At 45.1% G+C, this 12,741-nt stretch overlaps 2 protein-coding genes across 2 annotated transcripts; both read left to right on the top strand.

The window, feature by feature from the left end:
* Window positions 1–541: 541 nt before the first annotated feature.
* LOC142954582 (tubulin monoglycylase TTLL3-like) lies at window positions 542–4,221 on the top strand. The gene is given in 14 exon segments (XM_076095682.1): window positions 542–577; window positions 580–622; window positions 784–887; window positions 986–1,130; window positions 1,237–1,292; window positions 1,463–1,591; window positions 1,692–1,806; window positions 1,940–2,228; window positions 2,317–2,465; window positions 2,538–2,781; window positions 2,961–3,220; window positions 3,447–3,622; window positions 3,728–4,055; window positions 4,058–4,221. Coding segments are annotated over 14 exon segments (2,118 nt in total). The 5' UTR covers window positions 542–574; the 3' UTR covers window positions 4,135–4,221.
* Window positions 4,222–5,285: 1,064 nt separating this feature from the next.
* uqcrc1 (ubiquinol-cytochrome c reductase core protein 1) lies at window positions 5,286–12,504 on the top strand. Its single transcript, XM_076096120.1, has 13 exons — window positions 5,286–5,412; window positions 6,514–6,654; window positions 6,793–6,879; window positions 8,165–8,294; window positions 8,513–8,711; window positions 9,286–9,365; window positions 10,133–10,248; window positions 10,511–10,654; window positions 11,123–11,283; window positions 11,422–11,507; window positions 11,606–11,694; window positions 11,822–11,897; window positions 11,989–12,504. The coding sequence occupies exons 1-13, from the start codon at window positions 5,350–5,352 to the stop codon at window positions 12,051–12,053; spliced, it is 1,437 nt and encodes a 478-aa protein (XP_075952235.1). The 5' UTR covers window positions 5,286–5,349; the 3' UTR covers window positions 12,054–12,504.
* The last annotated feature ends 237 nt before the right edge of the window (window positions 12,505–12,741 follow it).

Genomic DNA, 12,741 nt, shown 5'->3' with positions numbered 1-12,741 from the left:
GGGCATATATTCTAATTTTAACTGTTTAGAGCTACATGTAACTTGCTGCTGAGGGACTCGTTTCTAGACTGAAACATGAAGGTATCTTTAAGGTATATCCTGTACGACTTCACACCTCCGAAGGATTGCATTTATAGATCATGAATGCTGAATTAATAATGAGCTCACACTCGGGAGCACCAAATGATTGAACTCAGAGGCCACGTATTAAAGTTTCATGACTTCCCACTTTTTTTGCTCCAAGCTAAAGAGGTCAAGCCGTAATCGTTAGTCTCTCCAGTTTAGATATATATCTTATTCATCAGCAAATTTGTGGACATTTTGTTTTGTAATATATATTTTACAATTGCATTATGCTATGTTGAATGTTCTAAGAAACTGTATGATGTGAATATTCTCCTGCCTTTTCCTCTTTAACGTACCGGACTGCTGTATGTTGGCCTGTTATACCATTGAAGAAGATTCTATTGTACCACAATTCTGTATACTGTACCGTAACAATGCCTCTGTTACTGCAGGGGAAACAGGAGGTTCATCAAAGGATCAGAAGGTCACAGCTGTGGCCTTCTGATCAATGCAACCAAGCAATGCAACCAAGATGAAGGCAAAAGTCCCCAAACGAGTAGGTTTACCCTGCAGGTCAACAACCAACAGGCTTAATGGTTTCCCTTGGGATAGTCATCTCGTACTGCAGGAATAGCATGATCTCTGAAGAGCTTTCTAGACAACTAACAGTATAAATCACTCAACAGATTTTGATTTGTGTGTGTGTGTGTGCGTCAGGTAACCCTCCTGAGGGAAAAGTTTGCCGCAGTTCTGTCAGTTTACCTGTTCTTAACCCAGAGAGATTAAGGACAGCCAAAGCCCTTGCAGAACAAGCTGTCAGGGTGGGTTAACATTACTGGATATACACAACATGTATGTGGTCGCATACATTTGTTCCACAAAGCTGTCCATGACTGGTGTCTGCTCTGATTCCTCTCAGATGCATAAGGTATTCTCCGTCCAGGGCCCGTACCCTGTCGTCAGGGCAGCATTGAGGGCCAGAGGCTGGGTGGAGCAGCGCATGCACCGCCCAAACCACAACGCTCGCAGAGCCAGCACTAACGATGCTGGTGACAGCGATGACGGTTAGCTCGATGAAAGAATGACTGTTTCAGAAATCACGTTGTCACTGGAAGTGGATATGTATCGATCTATATCCCATCATTTATTTACATTGCTCCTTCTTCTCAGATAACTCAGACGATCTCGAAAAAGAGCAGGATCCAGATGGACTATATGATATCATGGTAATAAATAACATTCATGGTTGTAGGCTAACATGAGGCTTAACGTGATATGCAAACAGGCAGGAAGAGGCACAGCAAGGGAAAGCTTGTTGCTAACTTTGTGAAACATGTTGGACATTTAAGGGTCTTAACAGATTCAGCTCTCACCCTTTCCCCCCGTTCTCATACAGTCTCGCCTGGTGCGTAATGAAATGGTTTATTTCTATTGGACCAACCGTAGAGACACCATCAACACCAGGAGTTTGCAAAAAGAACAGATTACCAATCATTTTGCAAAAGCAGGCAGCTTCACCACCAAGGTACATTTTATATGCTATAATCATTTGTTACAGACAAAAAAATGACTATTCAGTTGTCTCCTGTCACACCCACCATCGATATTTGTCTTTTCTTTATCAGGTGGGATTGTGTGTGAACCTGAGGAACCTGCACTGGTTTGATTCAGCTGACCCAGACACCTTCTTCCCTCGCTGTTACAGACCAGGAGCACAGGATGAGAAGGCTGCTTTCATTGGTCAGCTCTGACCTAACGGCCCATCTAACTAGATCACACCTCTTTCTTTTGTATTGTATTTCCAGCATCCTTCCACCTTCACTCACAGAGAACACTTAGAATAAATGCCTCCCTGTCTCTGTGCTTTGTGTAGAGGACTACAGGAGGACAGCCTGCACCAGTTTTTTGAAGTACATTGTGGAGAGGGAGCAGGGTGTTCAGGTAGAGGGAACCAGACACAACCTTCGGCCTGTGAGGATACGAAGCAAACTGCGATCTAGTCCAGTGGTCCTTTCCCAAATGATTAACAGCGCACTCAGAGTATGCCAAGAGTTTCTGGAGAGACTAGAGCATGGTGACATTGACGTACCCTTAGAGACACCACAAACACTTACAGAGGAGGAGTGGGCAGAGTTTATCAACGGCTACTACCTCGTTGTTCAGTGAGTACTGTGTGGGAGATAAAAGGAAACTGGCAAACCAAAGTGCTCTTTCGGTATCTCACTATAGTCTCTCTGTTTCCTCGCACAGTGAAGGAGCAGAGATCGAGAACAGTGAGCCTTTTGTGACCTGCTGCAAAGCAATGCTACAGAGGCTGGTGGAGGTCAGTCCACAGCTGGACATAGACGGCATACACAACATCTGGATCATCAAACCAGGAGCAAAGTCCAGGGGCAGAGGTGAGAAGTCAGACAAACCGTTCACATAATATCTGACATAGTCCTGGCTGACCTGCGACACCTGCCTTATAGGTATCATTTGTGCCAGGCGTCTGGATCGGATCCTCAGTCTGGTGGACACTAATCCAACCCTAAGGAAGGAAAGCAAGTGGGTAGTGCAGAAGTACTTGGAGCGTCCTTTGTTGGCACATGGCACCAAATTTGACGTGCGCCAGTGGTTCCTGGTCACCGTGTGGAACCCTCTGACTGTGTGGTTCTATAAAAAGTGCTACTTGCGCTTCTCTACGCAGCCTTACTCACTAGATACACTGGACAGGTAAGACGGGGATACTTCTCCAGAAAGTAGTTGGAGAGTAGAAGCAGTGAGAGGCTTGTATCATTTCTCTTCAACCATGCCCTCTTAATTCATGTCTCATTATACTTCTCTCCATTCCTTGTCACCAATTTCCTCTCATCTGTCTTTCCAATCTTGGCCTCTTTACCCCATTCTTGCAGCTCTGTCCACCTGTGCAATAACTCCATCCAGAAGCACCTGACACCCTCCAAACAACGCCATCGCGGTATCCCAGCAGACAACATGTGGTCGGATGACCAGTTCAGGACATTTCTGTCCAGCCAGGGCCGGGAAGCTCAGTGGCAGACGGTGGTGGTCCCCGGGATGAAGAAGGCTGTGATCCACGCATTACAGACAACACAGGATCTGATGGATTCACGCGACAACACATTTGAGCTCTACGGTGCTGACTTCATGTTCGGTAGGATGGGATCACTGTAACTGATGCTATCTTACAGAATATGTTATACTGCCTGTTTCAACACGCATCAACTTATACATTAAAAATGCTTTTTCTGGAGCTGTAAACAAATATATATAAGTAGTAAAATAAACATGGCGTTCTAATATAGATCACATTTTAATAAACACAATTATGAAAACGCAGGAATAATCACAACTTGGATATGTTGTTCTGTGTTTCTAAGGTCCTGACCTGCATCCATGGTTGATAGAACTCAATGCCAGTCCCACGATGGCTCCCTCCACCCCTGTGACAGCCCGCCTCTGTACTGCTGTGCAGGAAGACACATTATGCGTCGTCCTGGACCGGAGGGCAGACCGCACTGCAAACACTGGAGACTTTGAGCTCATATATAAGCAGGTACGGAAGAGTTCTCCCTCCTCTTCAGGTTATAGCGTACATTCAAGTGGCCCACTTTGTGAGGGAGGAATACATTACTTTAAATGTTCCCCTTTTTGTCTCTAGGCAGCAGTAGACATGCCACAGTATGTCGGGGTCAACCTACTTGTTGAGGGCTACAACATCAGGTGCCGCCGCTCACTTCCTCCACTGCAGTCCTCCGACCGTTCAGCACCAAAACACTGCAGCCCCGTTAAGGAGAAGGAACCTAAAGCAGAAAAAGTAAAGCCTCTGCCTAAGATGTTAAAGAGCGCTGAGACTCAGCTGAAATGCAGGGGGGTTCCACCACTTCCTCCTGTACAAGCCCCCGTTAAAGCCTTATCACGTCCACTGCCAATGATCGTGACATCCATCCACCCAGCCACTAGTGCCCAGTCTCACTCTGTACTTTTGTGGTATCAGAGGAGGTCCAACCCTGTACCTCTTTGTCTCTTTCCAAAACAGTCCAGACAAGTAGCACCTTGAGTGCCTAAAACACGTTAAAAAGGTTTGTTGACCAAATCATTGTCGAACTCCTTCAGCTTGAGCTTTCTGGCTGCCGACCTCATAATAAAGTCAGAATTTAATAGATTGCCATGTCTTGTTTTTTTTACTCACTACTTTCTTTTAATTTTCTTTAATGTGATTCAACACAAAATTGCCTCTGTTAATTTGGTTAATCCCGGAACAAGTTGTCAACTATTTGTACTGGGTCTATTTATTTGGTAGAGTAGTTCATGTACATGTTCACAGCAAAGTGTGTGGATTATCCAGAGCGACAGGGAGACCTTTTCAGGAATGTTCCTGTTGATTTTCATAAAGGGCATTTTCAGTGCTGTGAGCATCATAAAAGAAATTCCCTTCACCACCTGTGTAGTGTGGTGGAGTCAAAAATCAAGGCTAATAAAAACAAAACAAAACACCATGGCATTAAGTGAGACGATATGTTTTGTTGTAATGTGGTGGAAAAACACACGTTTACAGCACATTGATAAGGGACTTGTGATACTGAACTCATGATTTGAAAATTTGAGCTAAGAAAGTTAAGGATAAATAGTAAATAACATTTTTAAATGATATATATGTGTGTATATATATATATATACATATATCATATGTATGTGTGTGTATATATATATATATATATATATACATATATCATATGTATGTGTGTGTGTATATATATATATATATATATATACATATATCATATGTATATGTGTATATATATATATATATAGGTTTCTGTGTGTGTCTGTTATGGAAATGAGAGGATTGATTAATCTAAATTGAGAGAAGGAAAAAAGCCAGAGGGAGTAGTCATCATGGTTTGTAGGGAGAAAGCACAGGGGGAGATAATTAGGGCAACGTCTACATTTTATTAAGGAAATCTTGTATTCCATGCCTCCCTAAAATGAAGCATCCAATCAATTAATCTCTAGAATCTAGTAGGCAGAACAGAAAAGTATACACCAAAACAACACCACAACCCAACAAAACTGGAGAAAAACAAACTCAATGGAGTCTTTAAAACCTGTCTGCGCTTCATTACTTTTGTCAACTGCAATAACACACAACGGACGGTTGGTGGCGACAATTCCCCAATCGAAGAGGTAAACCACATCTTTATAGGACGACGAAGAAGAGGCGATACACGACAACAGCCAAAGACGTCCCTCTTATTCTACTTTCTGTAACCGTACGAAGAAATGGCGGCGTCCGTGTGCCGAGTCGGGAGCACTGTGGGTCGAACCCTCGCCAAAACCCGCAGTGTAAGTACAGATTTAAAGGCTGGGTAGAAAAGCGTTGAAATGTCTAAGTGGGATACCTGTACTCTTCATGTTTTAGCGCAACGCTGAAAGTTATCGGAGAGGTTGTACCGCCCGCTAAGAGCTACGGGACCGGGTTAGCTTAACCGGTTAGCATTAGTTAGCTAGCAGTGATTGCAAGGTCAACTGTCAAATGAGGCGGTACGTCTCGCGAGGGGACACTTGATGTGAAACGTCCGTTTAAATACGTGTTGTTCAGATCAGCTGGTCGTTGTGTCGGTCTGTCACAAGGTCAGCAGCTGTAACGTTTGTCCCTTGTCCTCACCTGCCCTCACAAGCTAAGCTACCTGCTAGCAGCGTTAGCATGGTGACTTTGGAAACGCCGACTAGTGACAATGCTGTACTTTAGTCAGTCGTCAATATGTTGGATTGTTGAATACGTACTTTTACATCATGTTGACAGTAATGTCAACACTTTGCACTGAGACTGATTTTAGATTATTCAGGAAACGAGGTTGAGAAACAGCTTCCACAGTAACGTGAAACTACCGTCTGAAATGAAAATGGTTATAGAATGACATCCCACTACCTTACAGTTCAATGTGATAGATGAAATGTTAAACTAGACATATTTTACATCCGATTACAATTGCTATACATACTGCTATATACTGGTATTCTGGTTTTCTCTAATTTTAGTCATTGGCAGATAGCAGTAGGTGGCCGTGGTGTCAATGTCAGCTGCAAAGTGTTGTCCTGTGCCAAACATTTCTACTCTTGCTTTAATTGTGATCAGATCGACTTGAAGTGTTCAGAACAGACAGACATCCAGACTGTCATGAGCCTCTGGTTACTCGATTACTACATTCAGTTTGCGTCTGCGCTTTTCCTCTGGTCTTAGTGAGGAAACAAGAGAGCACATGCCTGTGTGTCTGTTGTGTCCAGTCCCTTAAAATGTAGAAATGTTTTATCTGCATTACATGTAGGGCACACATGAAGTCTGCTTATTTTCAGTTGCAGTAATGCATGTTACAGGAAAGAGGAGGAAACAGTATTTGTAAATGTACAGGATTTTAAAATTGCGTGTTATCTCTTCTCCTTCAGCCCATCCTGCTGTCTCTGAGGCGCAGCCATGCCTCTGTCAGCTATGCCCAGAGCCTGGTGGGAGCCCCTGAAACTCGCCTGACCACCCTAGACAATGGTTTGAGGGTTGCCTCTGAGGAGACTGGACATGCCACCTGCACTGTAAGAACACAGTAATGGGGGGGTCTATTTACAACCAATGTAGGAGGTTGTTTCAGCACTTTATGGACAGAGTGAGTGGTATGTGTTGCTGTCGATGATCGTTTCTCATATTCTTCACATATCTTTTCCCTGTCATAGGTTGGACTGTGGATCAGTGCTGGTAGTCGCTATGAGAGTGAGAAGAACAACGGAGCAGGCTTCTTCCTGGAGCACATGGCTTTCAAGGTAGACGTTAGTAGACTTCATGACCTTAAAGGTACCCTGTGGAGTTTTCCTGTAAACAAATAAAAGTTAGTTTTAGATTCAGTGTTATTCACAAGAACACATTGACTGTATCCCTTGGGTTTATGATCTGTTCCACCCGATGGTTTGTCACAAAGAACCATCTGAAAAGCAGTCATTGGAAACTGTTTTGAAAAGGGCAGGCGCCTTAAAAAGATGCAGATGATTGGATGAACCATCTGTCCATCATCGTCTATCATTGTCATACATATAGTCCAAGCCCGTAGCTGGCCCTAGCTCCTCACAGGATGCTGATTGCTTTGTGCTCTGGCTTACCGAACACATACGCATTACTTTAAGCCTAATAAGATGTATTTTTGTGTGACATGTGCGATTCTGCCATCTCGAGAATCCAACTGCTCTGCAAGGTAACCGTCTCTAGGCCTTTAACAATTGTTACATAATCTACTGATAGTGATTACTTGAGCTAACCATGACTATTTTGAATAATCATTGGATTCCACAGTCGAGGGAATTTAAAGCCAATGTTACAAATGTGGCAACAAATAGAAAGTGAATTAGATGCGGATCCTTCTGCTAGGTTGGGCTGAGGAAAATAAAATGTCTACCTGAGCACAAGTCCAATGTCAGGAACAAAACATGGAAAATGAAAGCTTGTCTGTCTCGACCTTACTGTTAATGGGCAGGTTCTTCTGTTTCTGCTTATATGACAAAGTATTTGCAACTTTCCAAAGATGATGACGACAGAGGTGCCGATAACGTCTCTTGATTCATATCTTAATATGTAGAGTCTCTCCTACGGGTGGAGCCGTGTTTGACAGCTGTTGAGAAAGTTACACTGGAGTTGTCTCTTCCATCCAGCTTTCAAATCAGATAATTCAAATAGAAATGTTTGGATGGAAACATGGTGTTCGAGAAGTTCGGGGTTTTCTAGTGGTAGAAAATGTACAGTGTAACCCTGATATGAGAAGCCAAACAAAGTCTCCCCTGTGCCTCCCGACCACAGTCTGGAAGTCGGAGCAGAAACGGTCAACACTGGCTTTGTGTTTTCACATTGCATATCAGCTTTTGAAAACCAAATCAAACCTCCTTCTACATTAACTGTCCTGAACAACATTTGGTTGGCCTACACAACTGTTTTCTAGAATAAGCTATTAGAAATGAAACTGTGCAGCAGAGCGAAAGGTGAAACATTGTCTCAGCAAACTATTTGGTGATTTGACAGACACAGTTTCTTCCATTCACCTTTTGTTTTCGCCCCCCCCAGGGAACCAAGAAGCACCCCCAGACTGCCCTGGAGCAGCAGGTTGAGGCTATGGGTGCACACCTGAGCGCGTATACCTCTCGGGAGCACACTGCATACTACATGAAGACTCTTGCCAAAGACCTCCCCAAAGGTTAGATGACCTGGTTAAGCAGTGAAATGCATCATCCCCTTGATTTTACAATCATTTGATAAAAACCCATTCTTGTTTGTAAGATGAAGGCGTTAAGAATCAACCAATGAACACGTAAACTTCGATTCCTGATGAATTGAGAATCACAATTACTTTGCCCTATACTATACGAGGCAGTAACTGAGTTCACAATCGTTGTTTCTTGTCTGTTTTCTCAGCCGTGGAGCTGCTGTCAGAGGTGGTGCAGAGCTGCTCGCTGAATGAGGCGGAGATCGAGCAGCAGAGGGGCGTGGTGCTGCGGGAGCTAGAGGAAGTCGAGGGTAACTTGCAGGAAGTTTGCCTTGACCTGCTGCATGCCACCGCCTTCCAGGGCACTCCTCTGGGACACAGTGTGCTGGGACCCTCCAACAATGCCAGGCAAGAGGAACTGCATGCTCACACACACACACACATACACTTTTCCTTACTCGTATCTCTTCTACTGCTACTTGGCTTAAGTCGGTGCATTTACAAGGTTAAGAACACCACGGTTCAATTTCAGCCTGCATGCACGTTTTTTTTCAGCCCAACATTGTTGACAGCAATAATAATATTGGTAGTGAGAGCAACAAGCTGGCAGACTGCAGAGTGCCATCTCTCTGCTCCGTGCACACAGTGTGTATAAGCTGCACCCTCGGTGAAACAGAGTTCAGAGGAGAGAAAGAGAAACAAGCGTGACAGCCAGTAAATGACAGCAAAATGCAGTAAATACTGTCACTGCATCAATGCAGAGTCGCTCACGTCTGCATTGCGATGCATCTAAGAATTGAGACATTTTGAGAAGTTATGATGATGCTAATTATCACTTCAAAAGTGGCACAACGATTTGACTAAACGTAACTTCATCACATAGCGTTTTGTATTTCCTTTCAGTATATCTATTCCATATTATATCAAGTTGTGCACCATTGTGTAAGTTACCACTAATACTCGCATGCAATTCTTCCTCTAGGACTCTGACCCGCCATGACCTAGTGGACTACATCAACAGCCACTACAAAGCCCCTCGCATGGTGCTGTCTGCTGCTGGAGGTAGGCCCTCTTAGTCCTAACACACACTGGAGGTAGGGCCTCTTAGTCCCAATGCACGCTGGAGGTAGGCCCTCTTAGTCCTAACACACACTGGAGGTAGGGCCTCTTAGTCCCAACACACGCTGGAGGTAGGGCCTCTTAGTCCTAACACACACTGGAGGTAGGGCCTCTTAGTCCCAACACACGCTGGAGGTAGGGCCTCTTAGTCCTAACACACACTGGAGGTAGGGCCTCTTAGTCCCAACGCACGCTGGAGGTAGGTCCTCTTAGTCCCAACGCACGCTGGAGGTAGGTCCTCTTAGTCCCAACGCACGCTGGAGGTAGGTCCTCTTAGTCCCAACGCACGCTGGAGGTAGGTCCTCTTAGTCCCAACGCACGCTGGAGGTAGGTCCTCTTAGTCCCAGCGCACGCTGGAGGTAGGGCCTCTTAGTCCCAACGCACGCTGGAGGTAGGTCCTCTTAGTCCCAACGCACGCTGGAGGTAGGGCCTCTTAGTCCCAACGCACGCTGGAGGTAGGTCCTCTTAGTCCCAGCGCACGCTGGAGGTAGGTCCTCTTAGTCCCAGCGCACGCTGGAGGTAGGTCCTCTTAGTCCCAACGCACGCTGGAGGTAGGGCCTCTTAGTCCCAACGCACGCTGGAGGTAGGTCCTCTTAGTCCCAACGCACGCTGGAGGTAGGCCCTCTTAGTCCCAACACACACTCTGGTAGCTGTGGATTTCTACTTTTCCTGGAATGACTTGGCGTCTTTCTGATATGCTTCCTCCATAGGCGTGAACCACGAGGAGCTGGTCAGTTTGGCCAATACTCACTTCAGCGGCGTGTCTTTTGAGTATGAGGGAGATGCCGTGCCCGTGTTGTCACCCTGCCGATTTACAGGCAGTGAGGTGAGATGTGTTGAGAATGTTTTGCGGGAATATTTTCCATCCCTTTAACGTGAACGTGATATCTCAGGAACGCCTTGAGGGAACTTCTTGTAATTTGGCCTCTAACTGTTCCAGAATAATTTCAGGTTATTTAACTTGTATTTTAGATTGATGTGTTGGATGCATTAGATGTGATTCTGGCCTGTGGAGGAGCATAGCACATGTATTGGTAGCGATATTGTTTTCATCGTCACGTAAAATTGTTTTGTTGATCTGTTCCCAGATCCGTATGCGTGACGATGCTTTGCCTCTGGCCCACATTGCCGTGGCTGTGGAGGGGGCCAGTGCTACCAGCCCAGACATCGTGCCGCTCATGGTGGCCAACTCCATCATCGGCAGCTATGACCTCACCTATGGTGGCGGAAAGGTTGGTTAAATATGTAATATATATGTTGATTAGGACAGTTTTGTACTGTATTTTAGTTTATGCAACAAAGAAAAGACAGCAATGATGAAAGTTGAACCTTGTAAAGTTAATTAATCTTCTGCAGCTGTGTCCCCTTTTAGCTTTGCCCACTTGAGGTTGTTGGTGTTTTGAGTGGCCATTATGAAGGGGTAGACTATGATCCTCTCTGTAAACCTGGGTCAGGGGTCTCACTCCTGACTCCGGACCTGTAGGGAGGAACAAGACCTGAAATTCATAGCAAAAAAAATGTTTCATGAATAGAATAGCTATTTTCGAAATGTCTATACTGCTTTCATCGTCACATACTTGGAGCAGGTCAACCTAAATGTAATACAGTATATATGTTGGCCTGATGCTGGTGTGACTATAATCTCACTCTGATTGTGAACAGTCGGATAATAAATGCCCATTTCTTCCTCTCACCTGCAGCATCTGAGCAGCCGTCTGGCTCGCCTGGCGGTGGAGGAGAACCTGTGTCACAGCTTCCAGGCCTTCCACTCGTCCTACTGCGACACCGGCCTGCTGGGCATTTACTTTGTGTCTGATAGGCACCAAATCGAAGATATGATGCACTGGTCCCAGAATGCCTGGTCAGTAATGACTCCGAGAGAGAGAGAGAGAGAGAGACAGACGCGTGCTCACAGAACAACATAACTGTAATGTTATTTCAGTTTAGAGTTATAGGACAATGTAGGTATTTCTTCTTATTTCCTCCAATCTCTGCGCAGGATCAACCTGTGCACCACAGTGACGGAGAGTGATGTAGCCAGAGGCAAGAACGCTCTGAAGTCCAGCCTGGTTGGGCAGCTCAATGGTACGTTACGTGTCTGTCATGCACTATGACTATCACATGCACAAACATGCAAACAAACTCCTCCGAATCTCAAGTCAACACACCCGTTTGTCTTTTAGGAACAACCCCGATTTGCGATGACATCGGCAGACACGTCCTGAACTATGGGCGCCGTATTCCTCTGGCAGAGTGGGATGCTCGGATCGATGTGAGTCGACACTCTGAACCAAGAGTTCTGCTCCATTTATGCCATTAGTACAACTCAATAAAAATCAGTCTTGTAGCTTGTCTCCAGGGTAAGAGTTCTTACTTCCCCTCCACATCTTTTCTTTCAGGCCGTGACCCCCAAGATGGTGCGAGACGTCTGCTCCAAATATATCTACGATAAGTGTCCTGCTGTGGCAGCTGTCGGTGAGTTCTTTGTGGGTGTTGGTGCGTTTGCAGCGAGGTCAGGGCCCAGGCTGTAACCTCTAATGTGTTCTTCCTGGCTTCCTCCCAACAGGTCCTGTGGAGCAGCTACCCGACTACAACAGAATGCGCAGTGCCATGTACTGGCTGCGGTTTTAAGATGCGTAGCTGTGTTGCTCCGTGTGTCCCACGTTTGATCCTCATCTTCCTCCTCAACTGTACTCCCGTTTTCGTCCCGTGAACACCTGAGGATTGACCGCTCATCGGCTTGACAGCACATTCATCCTCTCTCTTCTCCCCGCCTCCCTCTCTAATCCTGCCCACTGATCACTCTTATTTAGCCATGAGGGAGGGGGGCAGCCAGTCTGCACATTGTATTAAATTTGAGAGATCGGTTACCTCTTTACAGGCACTCGTTACCTGGTACTGACTTGCAGAGACGGGGGGGAGACTTGAATAGCAAATAATCATCTACTGGACACACACAGAATACACTCTGAATACAAGTCCGGAGCAAGAGTATATTTATAATTTCTGTAACATTTGTTTCTGTCCTCTATTGTACATAACAGAAGCTCTCATTCCGACAAAATAAAAAAATACTGTAAAAGATTGTCCCAGTGTGTTTTTGTATTTACACCTTTTAGAACCTCTTACTCTTTTTAGTGTTAAACCATTTTAGTGTCATGGTCAGCTGCAATAAGTAGAAAAGGCAAAGAGGAGAATGTGCACACATTTTTGTTACCTTTGCATTAAATTCTGAGACTATTGCCAGGACTGAAATCCACACACAAAAGAATGTCGCTGTGTCTAGTCGGCTTCAGATTTCTGCCCAGCTGTCGTAATC

Source organism: Anarhichas minor, unplaced genomic scaffold (genome assembly GCF_050575085.1).
Source record: "Anarhichas minor isolate MPS153535 unplaced genomic scaffold, ASM5057508v1 ptg000021l, whole genome shotgun sequence".
In the NCBI taxonomy this organism is placed as follows: Eukaryota; Metazoa; Chordata; class Actinopteri; order Perciformes; family Anarhichadidae; genus Anarhichas; species Anarhichas minor.
Note: the sequence above shows the minus strand (reverse complement) of the source record. Positions and strands in the feature narration are given on the sequence as shown.

Bases quoted from the DNA above. Each gene is read 5' to 3' on its own strand.
- uqcrc1 (XM_076096120.1), top strand. From the start codon at position 5,350: ATGGCGGCGTCCGTGTGCCGAGTCGGGAGCACTGTGGGTCGAACCCTC. The intron at 5,413-6,513 runs GTAAGTACAGAT...CTTCTCCTTCAG, and splicing joins CCCTCGCCAAAACCCGCAGT to CCCATCCTGCTGTCTCTGAG. The intron at 6,655-6,792 runs GTAAGAACACAG...TCCCTGTCATAG, and splicing joins CTGGACATGCCACCTGCACT to GTTGGACTGTGGATCAGTGC.